Here is a 16,534-nt window from a genome sequence, read left to right on the forward strand (position 1 = left end):
ATGCTTTCTTGTATACTTCCCTTTATGTTTCAGTCTCGTTCACAGACTTTCTGACTCACCCCTATTCATGATCAAACACAAATTTCACAAAAGGTTTAATTGCATCTAGACTTCAATAAATATTCTATTTGGAAATCTGCAAATAAGACTATAGGAAGGTGGGGGAATCTTTTTGTTATGCAAATACAAGCTAGTGGCCACTCTCTCTGAAAGCTGTTTAGCCGAGCCCTGAAACAGCAATGTCTGAATGGCTTTTTCTTTCCTTTTTTTTTCTTCCAGGAATGTCAACCTCATTACAAGTCTGGTTATAACATCCTTATTTCGTGGTCATTTGGCAAATAAGTCTTCCTCAAATGAATTTTGATAAAACGTGTAATGATAACTTCATAGGTTTTTGTAAACTATCTCAAGTTCTTTTTTCCGGGATGAAGGTTAAAATCTTGATATCAAGGAATTTTTGCAGAAGCTGCTCTGATGGGACCTGTCCTATCTGCGGCGGGCAAGTGCTGTTCACCTCTCTTCTTTGAGTTCTTCCATGGAGTTGATTACAAATTCATGTGTAAAGTTGACAATAGCTTTCATGTCCTGAACAGGTGCCAGCTATTGTGCTAAGCATTTTAGATGCATGAATTTGATTCACCTTCATAAAATCCCTATGCGTTATTGATACTTTTATTGCCACTTTTAAGGTTGAAGAATTGAGGATCAAAGAACTATCTTTTTTGGGTCACACAGCTACTAGAACCAGAATTTGAACTCAAGTCTGTCTGATCCCAAAGGTACACTCACACCCTTTGTGCAAAATTTAGCATTTTAGATTCTTGGTTTGAGTTTCTTTTTTCTTTTTAGAAACAACTGTTAGTAAAACAGGTGGTACGGAGACATGTTATACCCAGTGAATCATGTTTGTAAGAATTCCAAAAACAATATACAGACCATGGCAACAGCAAAGGTAATAATGAGGTCAAAAAAACCAAATATTTGACTGTGAAACTATATCAATAATAATGGAATATAAGGTTGATGTGGAGATGTTAAAAATTTTCTTTTATCACCTAAATGCCAGTTAACCCGGGCAAACCTGGGGGTAAACACAAACTCTTAGCAGGCTACAATTTCTCTTATTTTTTAAGCTAGTCACTCCTATGAGAGATTAATTTTAAAGTCACATATTTTATATCATGAATTTGGGCACAGTTTGAACATTTATCACTTTCATCACCCAACTAGAAAATTGTCAGCAGGGAAGTGAAGACTCAGTTGCCCTCAGTAACCTTGAATACATCATGGAGCCCCATGATGAAGTTAGTCCAGGATGCAGCCATTCCCCCTGCCTGTGAAGTCCCCAGAGGCCATGCATATGCATGGGTGGGGAGAAAATGATGACTCATTTTTATGTGATTACTCAACCTACTGCCTGAAGGCATGATCACACAAGTAAGGTTTTCCCTTTTCCACACATTTTCTGAAGTAATCAAAGAGGTTATGGCCACTGCATGGTAAATGTGCTGTTTTACTGGCTGACAGGTCAAACAACTTGGTGACTCATAGGAGTCTCATTTTGTTGTGCCGAATAGATAATAATGGGAAGAGAGATAAAGCCTTATGACTTAGGTCTAACTTTTTGCTGTCTCTTCACTATGAGTTGACTTTGAGTGCAGGATATTCTTTAAACATTTACTGCATTTCCAATGATGAGTTGTCTGAAATGGAGACTGATTTTCACCAGTCCAAGGAAAGTCTGTATACTGGTCTTTTTATACTATGAAGTCATGCCTTGCAAGGAAAAGGTAGACAGGCATCTCTATGACAGTTGACATGCCTGTTTAAATACACTCCAAGGTTCCTCTTAGAGTTCTAGCCAACGCTTCCAGCTTCACAACTCTGCCCCTGTCCACTTAACACTCCTCCTTATGTTCATACACCTTCTAAAAATGTAAAAATAAATCAAGATATCAGAATGGGTGAAGAAGGGGTGTTATTAAATCTACACTGAAAGAACACAACACCCACTTCCTCCAAGATCTGTTTTGTAGCTCTGATGCTGACTCTCATAGTGTGCCGTGGGTTTCCAATGCTACGTTGCCTGTCTCTTAAGGGGCAAGAGGTTTCTCACTGGCCTTAGTGAACTATGCCCCTCTTCCCACTTCCAAAAGCTAGAACCTAGCCTTGTCATTTGGAATAAAAGTTTTATCATAGTTACCAACAGCATCACCATCTCCACTGGTATTTATCAGAAGCTAACTACACTTTGTTCTGGGCATAACACAAGCATTAACTCATTATATCTTTGAAAGATATTGCCAAGAAAAGTGCCGGAATTCCAAATAAATACAACTGATGGAGAGAGACCCACTCTTAAGAAACAACTACAGCAGTTCAGCTGGATTCTTGGTTGCAAGACAGCCATGGATCTGAGTGCCTGAGCCACTTGGTGAAAAGTGGTAGCTTGGGTTTTGTTCTTGCAGGGAGAAAGGCAAGCTTCTGGCTCACTTCCATCTCCACCTCAAGAAGAGGGCATATTAATCAGGTTTATCAGATAATATATGCCAGTTGAAGCATGTTAATGAGCAAGCAGATCACTGTGCATCAAAGCTCTGTGGCAGCCTCGTATATCTCTTCTGTTTTCTTCTTTCATGTAACTGAGGTGAATGGATTTAGGCCTGCATTCTTAGGGCAGGGACTTCTCTCTCTCTCTTTTTGCAGGCATGCCTAATTGTACCTAATTGTTATTTCAGTTTCCTGTACCTTGCAACCAGTCAGAAAGTGATAAAACATCAAAATATGAATTCTGGATGGTGAAGGCAGAGATTTTGCTTAGATACAAAGCCTAAAATGTATGTTTTACTCAAGTATTTTCAGGGTTCTGTGTGTGGGGTGGGAATTTCTTAGCCCTGTCCCAGTTATCATCATAATGGAATTGTGATTTTCATCTGCAATTGTTCCTTGTATATTTTTCCCAAGAGCCACACAGATAAGGACCTAGTGGGAATATACTAAGCCTTGTCATAATGTAACTCTAGATTCTTATAGAAGTCCATGGCTCCTCACGGTAAATTGTTAGGTACAACTTGTAAGTGAAAAATAATAGTAGATCAGCATCTCCATAAATGTTCTTTTAGAACCAGACTGGGCAGAAGTTCTTATTGATGAAAGAAACAAGAGAAGAGTAATGGCATTCTTATGGGCAAGGGGCTGGAATAATGGACTCTACTGTAGAAGAGTTAGTGTCACCCTGAGAAGAATAGGAAGAGGGACACTCTCATGAGCAGAGCCCAGGCTTTAATCTATGAATTTTCCTTTTGCTAATGGCATGTGGATGACTAGACCCAGTTTAAAGCATTTCCCCCAGTAGGTTAGCCTCTATTGACCTGTGACCCAGATGATAGTATCTATCCCCATAATCAGGACCCATCCTTACATTTTTGCTTACTTTCCCTTCATTCATCAAGCCTCTCTCAACCTGTTTTCTTTACCCACTGTCTTCCTCCAGGAGATTAGCTATTCAAAAGATCCGTGTGTTTTAGGGTAGCCTAAATTGAAGGAATTTACCATTTTCAGTTGTTTAAAAACAAACTTGTTAATGTGAAAATACCATGATGTCAGTCATTCCTATTTACAATCTGCTAAAAGCCTCCCAGTTTAAAGCCAGCACTGTTTGTGAAACCAATTAAATATAACCAGACAATCAACCCAGAAAATTATTTTGAGAAGGTAAAGATATAATGGTAGCAGCATATAGCAAACTAGAGAACTGGGCTAATTAGAGGAATTATCTACCTAATATCTCATATGGAAACAGCTATGCTGGTATTTTTTTCCCCCTTTTATTTCCTGGCATGTCACTGTATCCCAGAGTCAATGCAAAAGACTCGATCCTTCACTTTGTCCATGTAAACACCAGCATCAAGCATTTCAATCTATACCACATCTAGCTCCTACTTCTATTAAAAGAAATTGTATACATAAGAAATGTGATTACCCTTGTGAATAATTGGTTTTCAGAATTCAAGTTAAATATTGATTGTAAAATACATTGTTCCATTTTTCTTTATCATCTTCTTAACTAATAAGGTGGTTTTCCAAGACCAATTCCTGTAAGTAGTAGTACTTATCATTCCAAAACATTTTGTTTTGTTGCCTGGAGTAGAAGAAAATGATTTTTTATGGCTTGATTCTATTATTTTAGTCTTATGATTATCCTTTAATTCCATCTTAATCCACTTCATTTCACTTTAGCAAGAATTATTATATGATAAAGAATAATGATGAAGAGCAGCTTTTGCAAACAAAATAAACCATTTTCTAAGTCCCTGAAAATACTATCTAAAACAAGACAGGGATCAATTAAGTAAATATTGAAAAGCAAATATTCTATTTTTCAAGGATCTATTTCTGGATTATGTGATTTTTTTGTTCCATTTTTATTGATATAGTTGACATACATCACTGTATAAGTTTAAGGGGTATGGTAAAATGATCTCCTTACATACATCATGAAATGATTACCACAATAGTTTTAGTGACCATCCATCATCCCCATTTGTATATAGATATAAAAAGAAAAAAAATGGTTTTCCTGATGATGAGAAGTCTTAGAATTTATTCTCTTAACAACTTTCATATATAGCATATAACAATGTTGACTATATTTATCATGTTATACATTACATTCCTAATACTTACTTATCTTAAAACTGGAAGTTTGTACCTTTTGACTACCTGAATCCAATTTCCCCTCCTCCCATACCCTGCCTCTGGTAACCACAAATCTGATCTATTTTTAAAATGAGTTTGTTTATTTGTTTTGTTTTGAGGTATAATTGACCTATAACAGTATGTTAGTTTCTGGCACACAATATAGTGACTTCATATTTCTATACAACAACCTGTATCTATGACTCTGTTTTGTTACATTTGTTCATTCGTTCTGTTTTTTAGATTCCACAAATGAGTGAATTCATACAGCATTTGTCTTTTTCTGACTTATTTCACTTAGTGCAATACCCTCTAGGTCCATCCATGTTGTAGCAAATGGCAAGATTTCATTCTTTTTATGGCTGAGTAATATTCCATTGTATCTATGCACTACATTTTCTTTATTCAGTCATCTATTGATGGGTACTTTGGTTGCTTCCTTATTTTGGCTATTGTAAATAATTCTGCAATGAACATAGGGGTGCATAGAATCTTTCCGAACTAGTGTTTCTGTTTTCTTCAGATAAGTACCCAGGAGTGGAATTGCTGGGTGGTATGGTAGTCCTATTTTTAATTTTTTGAAGAACTTCCATACCGTTTTCCATAGTGGCTACACCAATTTACATTCCCACTAACAGTGTGCAAGTGTTCCCTTTTCTCCACATCCTCGCCAACTCTTGTTATTTGTTGTCTTTTTGATAACAGCCATTGTGACAGGTTTGACATTGTGGTTTTGATTTGCGGTTCTCTGAAGGTTAGTGATGTTGAGCATCTTTTCATGTGCCTGTTGTCCATCTGTATGTCTTCTTTGGAAAAAATGTCTTTTCAGGTCCTCTGCCCATTTTTTTTTAATCTTTTTTTTTTAATGTTGAGTTGTATTCATTCTCTCTATATTTGGATATTAACCCCTTATCAGACATATCATTTGCAAATGTCTTCTCCCATTCAGTAGGTGGCCTTTTCATTTTGCTGCTAGTTTCCCTCTCTGTGCAAATCTTTTACTTTGATGTAGTCCCATTTATTTATTTTTGCTTTTGTTTCCCTTGCCTGAGGAGACATACTCCCCCAAATATTGCTAAGGTCGATGTCAAAGTGCACATTGTCTATGTTTTCTTCTAGGAGTTTTATGGTTTCATTTACATTAAGTCTTTAATCTAGTCTCAGTTTATTTTTGGATATGATATGAGAAAGTTGGGCTATTTGAGTTTTTAATGTTGTTTTTCCTTCCAATTATGTGTGTCCAATTTCTAATGACCAATTTCTAAGTCCATCTCCCACCAGTTGAAAAAAATGTTTAAACCTAAAATCTGTTGAAAAATACTTTTCTTATAATATTAAATTTAATTTTCTTGTCATCCCAAGGGAAATGAGTACTACTATGCCTCATTTTACAGATGAGGAAACTGAGTATGAGTCATCAAATAATTATATGAGAATACTCTGCTATTAAGTAGCAAAGGCAGAACTGCCTGGGTCGAGAGCCCAAGCATTTAACTTGACTTTAGGCATATCGTAATGTTCATATTTACCCTTTTTGGTGTTTGCAAGCTATTCTTAAATTTAAAAAAATAAAAGAAATATTGATTGGATGAGATGATTACATCTAGATAATATGAAATTTATTGTGAGATTTTAAAAATATACATATTTAATTTGGCCAAACTATCCCCTAGTAACAAACTCAGAAAAACATTAAGATGGGCATTAAACTCAGTTTTATTTGATTCAAACATGTTATATGAGTGACATAAAGAAGTGATTGTTTTTCGCCAAAGTGTCTATTGATTGCCAGCAAGTCAACTATTCCTTCATCCTTGTGACTTTTTACGCAATCACAGCAAACAATTCAGGGGAGAATTAGATCTAGAAATAATCAAGGTCCAGATTATAAAACCCTGGTTTAGTGTCTCAGTCATCTCCATTTCCTCTAGATTTTGCTGGGATTTAAAAAATTCAATGTTATAACTTCTACTTTCATGATGCAGTCTCCAGATGGCTGACTAAAATTTATTCCATCACCTTAAGGTTATTCAAGTTTCCTACAAAGCAGAACTGGAGGTGGGGGGCAAGCATGCAAGCACCTAAAATAGCTTGTTTGAGGATATAAATACTTATGTGTATCAGAATCTATGGTAGAATTGTATTTTTCAAAAGAAGAATATGGATGTCAACAAAAAGCAGACAAATGTTAAGAGCCTTTGGATGTATTCTGGGGTTCTTTTCTTCCTTCTTCATCAAAATTTGCATCTAGGAAAGCCACAACTCCTGGTTTAGATGCCTAAGGAGTTCAGGTTGGCATATCTTACCTTCAGCAGTAGCAAAGAGTTATAATATCTCCAAAGACACTAAATGGACTTTCAGCTAAGGTAAAAAATATCTTTGAAAAGATGTACATTTTAAAAGTCAGCAATGCACACATTTTGAAAAAAATTATAAAAGTTTTTCCAGAAAAATCTGTTTAAGTCTCTGAACACTCATGGTTGTACTGAGAAGAGTGTTAGATTTATCTAAGCAATGTCATATTTAACACCCAAATCATAGGTTTATATGATTAATACAGTAGATACTGAGTTTATGTTTTAATGAGTATAAATGGAAAAAAAAAAACCTCCCAAAACTCAAAAAAAATTGTAAAAATACAAAACTAAAATTTACTACAATGATTGAGAAATTCCAAATGGTTCCAAAGATAGAGTTCATGATCACTCTTCTTCCAATGCCTAATGTGATGATATTTAAATGCCTTATCTTGCTTAAAAAATATCTAATTAATAAACGGCTTTCTTACCTTTTACTCCTCCACAAATCACCACATGCTCCCTAGCTAACAATTCATTTCTTTGTGTCCTAAACATGAACCCCCCCCCCCCAAATTTGGCCAAATGGATTATTATTTAAACTCTTTTTTCCTCAATCCCCCTTTTCCTACCCACACACCACCTCCATAACACTCTGTACCTTACTTATTCCTTTGTCCTATCACTATGGCTTTGCAAGTCACTCTTTCCTCTTATAATACCTTCCCTTTTCATCATCCAGGCACATGGTTCCTTTCTTTAAAATTCAGCTGTCTTTTTTGAGAAATATATAATTCTCTTCCATTCCCAGTTGCTTCATTCAACCAAGCTTTTAGCAGTTTGCTAACTTGAATTTGTTGATATGTTGCCTTGAAATAAGTGCTGTCAGTCTTTTTCACATTTGTGTTGTATCTCCCATAGGAGATTATAGACTCTTTAAGAGAATGTCTTCTAAAAATTCCACCTGCCCCAAGCACTTAGAATAATGTTCACTCAGTAAAAAGGTGCTAAATAAAGGTTGATTGATTTATTGGCCTACTATATTCAACATTCCAGGGAAAGCAATAAAACATGGAACATCTTTTACTTTGAACATTTTACTTCTTTAGAAAAAATTTAAAGGTAAGAACTGCCAAATGTAACACTTTCCACGTAACTGGATTACTTATTTTATTTTTTAGCTCTTTATTGGAATATAATTGCTTTATACTCTTGTACCAGTTTTTGAGGTATACCAAAGTGAATCAGCTGTGTTTATATATATATCCTCATATCCCCTCCCTCCCATGACTCCCTCCCACCCTCCCTGTCCTGGCCTCCTAAGGCATCACCCATCATCGAGTTGATCTCCCTTTGTTACATAGCAACTTCAGATTACTTATTTTAAAATGATACAGGATGCATGGGCACAAAAGTTTTGTTCTTGAGGTGAGTATGGTGGCGAAGTTGAGTATAAGCCATGCATATATTACTTAATTTAGAAAATTAAACAGAATTGTTGGAATTAATGTGGAGCTAGATGTTGTTCTAAATTCATTTTTTGGTCTCAGACTAGCTAGAAAACTTCTTTGAACATCAAAGCCTACAGGAAAACTCATGGTAAATTTTGAAATACATGAAGACACATGTGATATAAACTTTAAATTCACACTACATTTTAACAATAACTCCCACGAGTATCTACGAATAATTAGAGCAGTGAAAATACATAAATGTAGGGATGGGGTGAGGGCCAAGCGAGTTCTCTGGATAGCCTAAGATCAAAGGGTAAAGGGTATTGGTTTGTTTTCAACCCATCTGCGGGTCGCTGATTAGATTCAGCACGCTGGCCAGCTCCCCCGTGCGCTGGGTTTATTGGCTTAAGTGAAAGGAGCAAAGGGAAGGAAGGCACCATCTGCTGCTTTGAATTAATAGATAACGGAGAAGCAGGAAGGAAGACAGCGCGACCGAGTAAACGCATTAGATGTTGATGCACTCAGTTTTTAGAGGTCTTTGTCTAATCTTGGGGTCCCCAATCCTCCACCCAGATCTTCCAGGGAGCCAGAATGGAGGAAGGCTGAGCAACCAGAAACACTTCTGTTTCTATGGTAGGCTCACCTTAGCATAAAGTATTACCAGTTCTTGGAATTGAAGAATGCAGAGTGGGCAGGGGCGGGGGGTTCTACTTAAATAGTTGAGCTGCATGGTCGATACACCAATCTGCTCAAAATTTGATTCACTTGTGGTTTAATGAGAGTAGGCGTATGTAAATGCTGGCGTCAGAGTTTACACAGGTGGGACAAATAGGCTGCGCAGCCCCACTGCCCCCGTGCCCCGATGTCGCCGACTTCCTCTTAGTGAGACCTTTGAATTTAGTGTCTCCAACAACCTACTCTTCGCTGACAAAAAGTCACCACTGGTTTCTCTATTTCCTTCTCCCCCAAGAACTTTTTGTCCGCGGGAGGGGGAGAGAGGTCGAAGCCAGGAGAGCTGGGCATCAAGAAGGAAATTGTCCACAAAGGGATGGGAGTGAGGAGGGCGGGAAAGCATTAGGGTCAGTACGGAAGCTCTGAGACTTTGGGGACGCTCCGCGCTCTCCCCGCTCCAGCCCTCTGCAGCCACCCTTTACGCCGCGGACACGGGAGAGTTAAGCCAATAAACACGTAAGCGCCGCTCCCTCCCCAATCGGCAAGATGCCTCTCCGGCTCTAGGCTGCATCGACAGCTTGCAACACTCGGCATCTTTACTGGAGGCGCCTCCTTCAGCGGCTGCAGATGGCATCCGGCTGCGGGCTCGGGGCTCGCAACTGACTCTCCCGCTTGCCCACCTCGGGTCCACGGGCGCACCTCGCCCTTCCCCTCCTCCCCTCGTGCTCCTGGGTCTGAGCCCAGCTCTCGAACGCCGGGCGGAGGAAGCAGTAGCGGCGGCCGAGGCTGAGCAGCAGCGCGCTCGCTCCCTGATTTGGGGAGAAGCGGCCATCCGGGAGAACCGAACCCCTAGCTGCCTCCAGCGCCCCCCACCTTTTGCACCCCAAGCCAGGGGCTCCAGGGACCCCCCTCCCCAGGCGCCACCATGCTGGACCCTTCATCCAGCGAAGAGGAATCGGATGAGATCGTGGAGGAGGAGAGCGGCAAGGAGGTGCTCGGCTCGGCCGCGTCCGGCGCGCGCCTGTCTCCCAGCCGCACCAGCGAGGGCTCGGGCGGCGGCGCCGGGCTGGGGGGCGGCGGCGGTGCCGGCGCCGGGGCCGGGGTGGGCGCCGGCGGCGGCGGGGGCAGTGGCGCGAGCAGCGGCGGCGGGGCCGGGGGGTTGCAGCCCAGCAGCCGCGCCGGTGGCGGCCGGCCCTCCAGCCCCAGCCCGTCGGTGGTGAGCGAGAAGGAGAAGGAGGAGTTGGAGCGGCTGCAGAAGGAGGAAGAGGAGAGGAAGAAGAGGCTGCAGCTCTATGTGTTCGTGATGCGCTGCATCGCCTACCCCTTCAACGCCAAGCAGCCCACCGACATGGCTCGCCGGCAGCAGAAGGTAGGTGTGCCTGGGAGGCCCAGGGAGCAGCGCCGGGACGTCGCCAGGCGGGCGGGGCGAACAATGGGCGCTGGCGGCGCAGCTGGCGAGGAGGAGCAGGAGGAGGAGGAGACCGCGCCCCGGGGAAGTGGTTACGAGGCCCCCTCTCCGCGGCCGGGCCCAGCCCAGCGCAGCCCAGCCCCGAGCGCGCCAGGAGCTGCCCCGGACCGGCAACGGGCCTGGAGCGCCGCGTCCAGTGCCCGCGCCTCCCTGTCGCGGAGCAAGGCGGGCAAGTCCCGCTCTGCGGCCCGGGAGGCTCGGAGATTCGCAGCCCGCGGCGCCCAGAGAGGCCTGGCTCGCTTGCAGGGCTCCCAGCACTCCACAGAGGCGGGCGGCTGCGCTCAACTCGCGGCCCGCCCTCCTGGGCGTGCGCGGGGCGGGCGGGGGCGCCCGGCAGGTGGGGGCTCCGGTGAGCCGCGAATAGAGCGCCTCCGAGCCGCGCTCAGGCTAACCCGGGCAGAGAGCAACCTCTGGGGCAGGCGGGAGAAGGTGAGCCCGGCAGGCGAAGCTTCCCTTGACACTGCGAAGGGCACCCTCCTCCCTCCGCCCGGGTCAGCTGATCACCGATTAGGCTTGCCTCGGGGGTCCTTGGACACAGCATCTCTCTGGCTAGGCTTCCCTCCAGTCTCCCTTCCCCTTGCTCACTGACCCCAGAGCAGGGGCACGCCGTCTGGTCCTTCTCCCCGGGTCAGCCCCTCTGCCTTCCTCCCTTTGACCCCCTTCTTTCCCCAAGGTGACTTCGCCGCCACCTTCTGGCTCTCCGAGGCCCTCCAAGCCCTGCTGCTGCGGGCTTCATAAAGTGCAGCTGGAAAAAGCCTCGCAATTATAAGCATCAAAAGCTTTTTGTGTCTGAGGCTGGGGCAAGGCTGAGGCGGCTCAGGGCTGCCTTTGATGTGAAAAAAGTGCCTATTTCTATCAGCTGTTCTTCAGCCAGAGGAAGGAGCGGTTAGTTAATGCAGGTCAAGGGCGGTGGACCAGAAGAGAAGGGGTCAGGGTTGGAGTGAGTTAGTGAAGAAAGTCAGCATCCCGTTCCGTCTCTTTTAGATAAATCTGCAGCAGCTGAACTAACAGGAAAACAAGTGAAGCCCCCAGAGGGGCGGTTAAAACCAGCTCTAGCCCCATGGAGGTTAGGAAACCAGTTTCTTAAAATAGTGAATTTCTCAGTTGCTGCCATTTAAGACTGAATGATAGGTAATAATATGTTGCCTGTCGTGGAGTGTTAGGTTTTCCTGTATTTATCCACCCTTATCTTGAGTGAGCACAGATTTTTCTGTTTGTTTTGCTTGTATATGTACACACACCACCCAGAGCTGATGATTTATATCAGCTATCACCAGCTTGAGTATCCATTTTATTAAAAATAAAACATTTCCTGGTTGAGAAAGAGCAGGTGGGCTACACACTCCACTCTCAACCCCCCATCAGTGGTCCCTTGATTTTTCAACGTGTATTTAGAACTACAGTAGAGCAGAAGTATTCTCAGAACAGTAAAAGTTTTGGGCTATTCTTTTAAGGTTGGGTCTTGGGTCCACAGGGCCTGATATTTCAAGTTTCAGGTTGGAATTATTTTGGTAATTGTGTCTTTATAGCTGGGGCAATTCCATCTCCAAAATTTATCCCATTAATGACAGCACCCACTAAAGATGTCCTGTTCCTTTGGCCATGAAAACTGTTGTCACTTAAAGGGAAGTTTGTTTTCTAACTTTTCTTTGTCAGTCACAAGGCTCTATAGGCTCTGTCCTTCAAGTGAGGCTGAAATCCAGCACCAGAATGGGAAAGAAATCCATTCTCATAAAGACCCAATTCTTCTAAACAGAACCTTCAGCCACCTGAGAAGGATCGTTATGAGGCTTGTTTTTCTGTTCTGATCTGGTTTGTTTTACCTGGATCCATTCAAAGCTGTGGCTTTAAGGGGCAAGTGAGTTCTGTTTTTATATATGACCTTAATATCAGAGGGACTCCAGGGCAGATTGATAACACTGGCATTTGGTCAAACTATTTTTAGTTGTTGCAGCAGACTAAATACACATCCTGGCAAAGCTGCCTCAGGGCTGTTGTCTATTGGGAAGCTGAATATCTATCTCTTTATTACAAAAGAAAACAAGCTCTCCCCATCACTATATCTTTCCGTGTTTAGTGACTTTCTGGAAAAAGCTGCTCTGCTATTTTTCTCCAAGCAAAAACCTTGAACTTTGATTTTTGGGTTTTTTTAAAGGAGCAATCATTGAAAGTAACTAAAAGTTTGCATAATCATTGTGGTAAAATTTAAAGTGAACAAATAAAATTGATGACTTCGTCTTGGAGATATAAAAACTAGTTGTAAACATGAGTTTGTAGTAGAATAGAAATGGATGAACTAGAAAAAGAGGAAAAATGAAGTAAAGAAAGGGAATAGCGTGACATTGGGCTGGGGGCAGAGAGAGAACTGCGTATAAAAAAGAATTGGTGAATTGGGGAAAAGAAAAGATCATATTGTCAAATCATCATGCTGGATACCTTAAAGTTACCTGGTGTTCTATGGCAATTACATCTCAATAAAGTCGGGGGGAAAAGATCATATTGTACAGAGTTTAATAGACTTTATGAAACCAAATAGTCTACGTCATAACACTGGCTACCATATTTAAAGTACCTACTATGTGCAAGGCACTTAGCTTAGGTCATTTTTTAAAAAATAGACTTTTTTTTTTAGGAGAGTTTTAGATTTACTGAAAAATTGAGAAAATAGTAGGGTTCCCATACAACCAAGACACAGTTTTCCCTATAGTTATCTTGCAACAGTATGGTACCTGTGTTATAATTAAAGAACCAATAGTGATACATTATTGTTAACTAAAATCTACAGTTTATTTAAATTTCTTTAGTTTTTACCTAACATCCTATTTCTGTTTTAGATCATTTTAAGTTCTTCTCACAATGTAGGAATTACCATCCTCATTTTTTGAAGAGAAAACTGAGACTCAGAGAGGTTTTGTAATTTGCCTAAAGCACTATGTAGACAGGTGAAAGGGTGGGAATTTAGGTGTGGGGTTCTCTGATTTCAAATCCTATCTTTTGAATATACAGCACTGGCCAGGAATATTCTAAAATGAGAAATAGAAGGCTAGCCTCCTGACAACATGTTTGGTGTACTTCCTTACTCAGGATTATTTCTAATTGAGTAGAGAGAGGGTTGCCCCTCCCACTTTGGGCACCTATCAAATAGTCAACACGGGCAAAATAATGGTTTAAGCACTACATAAAGAGTATGAAGGAGAGAGATGGCCTGTTAACTGGTAACTCTGAACAGCAGACTGCTGTCAGTCTTCCTATGTGGCTTGAGCTGGAAAAATGTATTTTAGCTCAGAAGAACAATTAGGAAGGAGTAGAGGGAAAAAGTGCCATTGCTAGATCGTTAGATCATTCTGATAGTTCATTACTTTGGTTTCCCTTTTACTGGGAAAGAAAATGCCTAAGCTTTCTAACCATCTTCCCAGTTAAAAGAAGGGACTTGAAGCAGACCACAGGAAAACATATTGTTACCAGAGTTCATGTGCCCAAGGCACAGTGAGGCCAAATAAACCAAACATCGGAGTTTGGAGCAGAGAAAGGTTTCTCGCAGGGCCAAACGAGGAGAATGGGTGGCTCACACTCAAAAACTGAAATCTCTGATGGTTTGGGGGGAGGTTTTTATAGGTAGAATTTGGGGTGAGGGCCAACGGGTGTGTGACTTTCTTCTCATTGATTGGTGGTGAGATAACAGGGCGATGCTCCAGGAATCTTGCACTCAGTCTGAAGTTGGCATTCTCCACCTGGGTGGGGGCCTTAGTTCTGCAAAAGAGCAAAGATAGTGTTATGTGTATTCCTTGAGGAGGAACCAGGACCCTGACCCAGGGCTGCATTTTTGTTTCTTGACTGCTCCTCCCTTGTCTCTGTATCCCCTTCCTTGCCTGATTAGCAACTGTTAGAATCTGCCCTTTGGAACTTAGGGAAGGTCATGGAGGTTAAATGAAGCCTATCTCCTACAAACAAGAAACAGGGGACGAGGAAAGGATTTGTACCCGGGAGCCCCACAGGATCTTGCTTGGTTTCAATATTTCATCATTTTAAGGTATATTTTCCTTGCACTATTGTGAGTCTAAATATAACATGCTGGTAATGATAATTTATGACTACAACAAAAACCTAGACATCAGGCTGTCACAATGTATGTTTCAGCAGCTGATAAATGACAGTTTGAAAAACAATTCTGAGCTTTTTTTTTTTTCTTCTTTTATCAGAATGCTAGAGTGAATACCTAGAAGTTGGCATGGCAGAGCTGTACCATATGTTTCTAAGTTATGTAGTAATGGTGATGCGTGGCTACCTCATGTGAATTAGCTACTTATAGATGTTCCTGAGGGAATGTAAAAGCAGGCACTGTAAACAGTTCTGTGTAATGCATAGATTGACATGACTAGTTTTTTTTGTTTTTTGTTTTTAAGTTAGCGAGGAACTATTCATCATGCCTGGGTTACAGATGTCCAAAGTGAATATTATGTGTGCATATGTAGGTGTGTATACATGTGTGTCTGTATGTATATGATGAGAGAAAGGGGCAGCCCTAAAGTTGTGTCTCTTCCGTATGAATTCTTCATTCAAGAGGACTGATGACCAGACCAAATATGTTGTAAATTCAAGTTACTCATTTGCATGTGATTCAACTTATATTTTGCCCTAAAATGATGGCTAAGGTTGAGTCACCATTAGCCAGAGAAATTCCATCTTTATTCATTAACTTCTTTGACTTTGTTGTTTGCTTATGACTCAAAAGCCCATAACTTTCATAAAATTTAAGACCTAGTGCTGGGGAACTAGATGTGTGTGTGTGTGTGTATTTTAAATCAATACTAGTGATTCATCCATTCAGATATGCTTTGAGGCACTTGGGTGAGCTCCACTACTCAAAATTCTGAAGGGTTGCTTTGTCAACGCAACATACAATTTGCATTTTAAAAAATAAAATATTCTCACCTTTTGAGAAAAATAAATGACTGTTCAACCCAGATTCCTTCAAAAAGAATTAAATGTTTTTCTCTTCTTTAGGGAAAGAATTGGATTCTTTAAATATGCTTTTTGGCATTTCCCCTCCAATCTGCTTCGTGCAGTGGGCAGGAACTGTTATGCACTGGTACTAGTGGAGACATTTGGAAGATGCAGAATACCAAAAAAGTAATAAGAGAAGTTCTTGCCTCATTACACACTTGGAATAGCCTTTGCTTCCCTAAAACTGGACTGAAGAACAAGGGAAATTAAATGTTTCATTCCTGAAAAATTGCACTGTGTAAAATGGGAAAACTCAAATGATTCCAAGGTCTTTTTCCTGCAAAAGCAAATTGAATACATGACCATAGGCTATCACATTGAAATATAACCAGTATTTGGGGCTGGGTGTCTGTACAACTTAAGTTGGAATGATCAAGAGAGTTCTACTAACTTAAACCTAAGTTCGAAAAAAAAGACCAGTTCTCTCTCAGGCTTCGTGGCAGAACCAGAAGATAGCTTTGAATATGCTTCTGACTTAATTCTAGTTTGGAAGATATCAAATCAATTGAGAATAAGATAGTATTTATTTATTTATTTATTTATTTTTAATTTATACGATAGTATTTAATTGTAAGATGCTGATTACAAATACTAAAGTAGGAGAGGGGGAGAGAGAGTGTGTAGGCATGCACACAAACACACACACAGACAGGATTGGATATAATACTAGGGAAAATCTTCACGGAGGAAGTAGACTAGGGTTAGTGAAGTCTAAAACTCGGTGCTGAATTGAATCTCAGAGTCAGCATTTTGGGTGAAGTATAAAAGAATAGCTTTATTGCTTTGCCAGGCAAAGGGGGACACAGTGGGCTCATCTTAACAAAACTGTGTGTCCCAACCTGGGGGAGTTTGGTGAGGAGTTTTATAGCAATTGTTCAAGGGTGGGGTTGCTAATAAGGATCAGGGTGTGTGTAGGGCCTGTATTCCTTTAATCTGGCCTC

The 16,534-nt window shown here is 41.2% G+C and overlaps 1 protein-coding gene across 17 annotated transcripts in view; it reads left to right on the top strand.

The window, feature by feature from the left end:
* The first annotated feature begins 9,713 nt into the window (after nt 1-9,713).
* Nucleotides 9,714-16,534, top strand: part of CADPS (calcium dependent secretion activator) — a 451,700-nt gene continuing 444,879 nt past the window's right edge. For 12 of the 17 annotated variants that reach the window (XM_057706175.1, XM_057706181.1, XM_057706179.1 and 9 more), the window contains exons 1-2: nt 10,047-10,186; nt 10,295-10,490. In XM_057706175.1, coding sequence (XP_057562158.1) covers nt 10,047-10,186; nt 10,295-10,490 — 336 coding nt within the window. Of the gene's footprint in view, nt 10,491-16,534 lie in introns of all 17 variants that reach the window. The other 5 variants (XM_057706172.1, XM_057706169.1, XM_057706173.1 and 2 more) reach the window with 2 other exon arrangements.

This window comes from Hippopotamus amphibius, chromosome 13 (genome assembly GCF_030028045.1).
Source record: "Hippopotamus amphibius kiboko isolate mHipAmp2 chromosome 13, mHipAmp2.hap2, whole genome shotgun sequence".
Taxonomy (NCBI): domain Eukaryota; kingdom Metazoa; phylum Chordata; class Mammalia; order Artiodactyla; family Hippopotamidae; genus Hippopotamus; species Hippopotamus amphibius.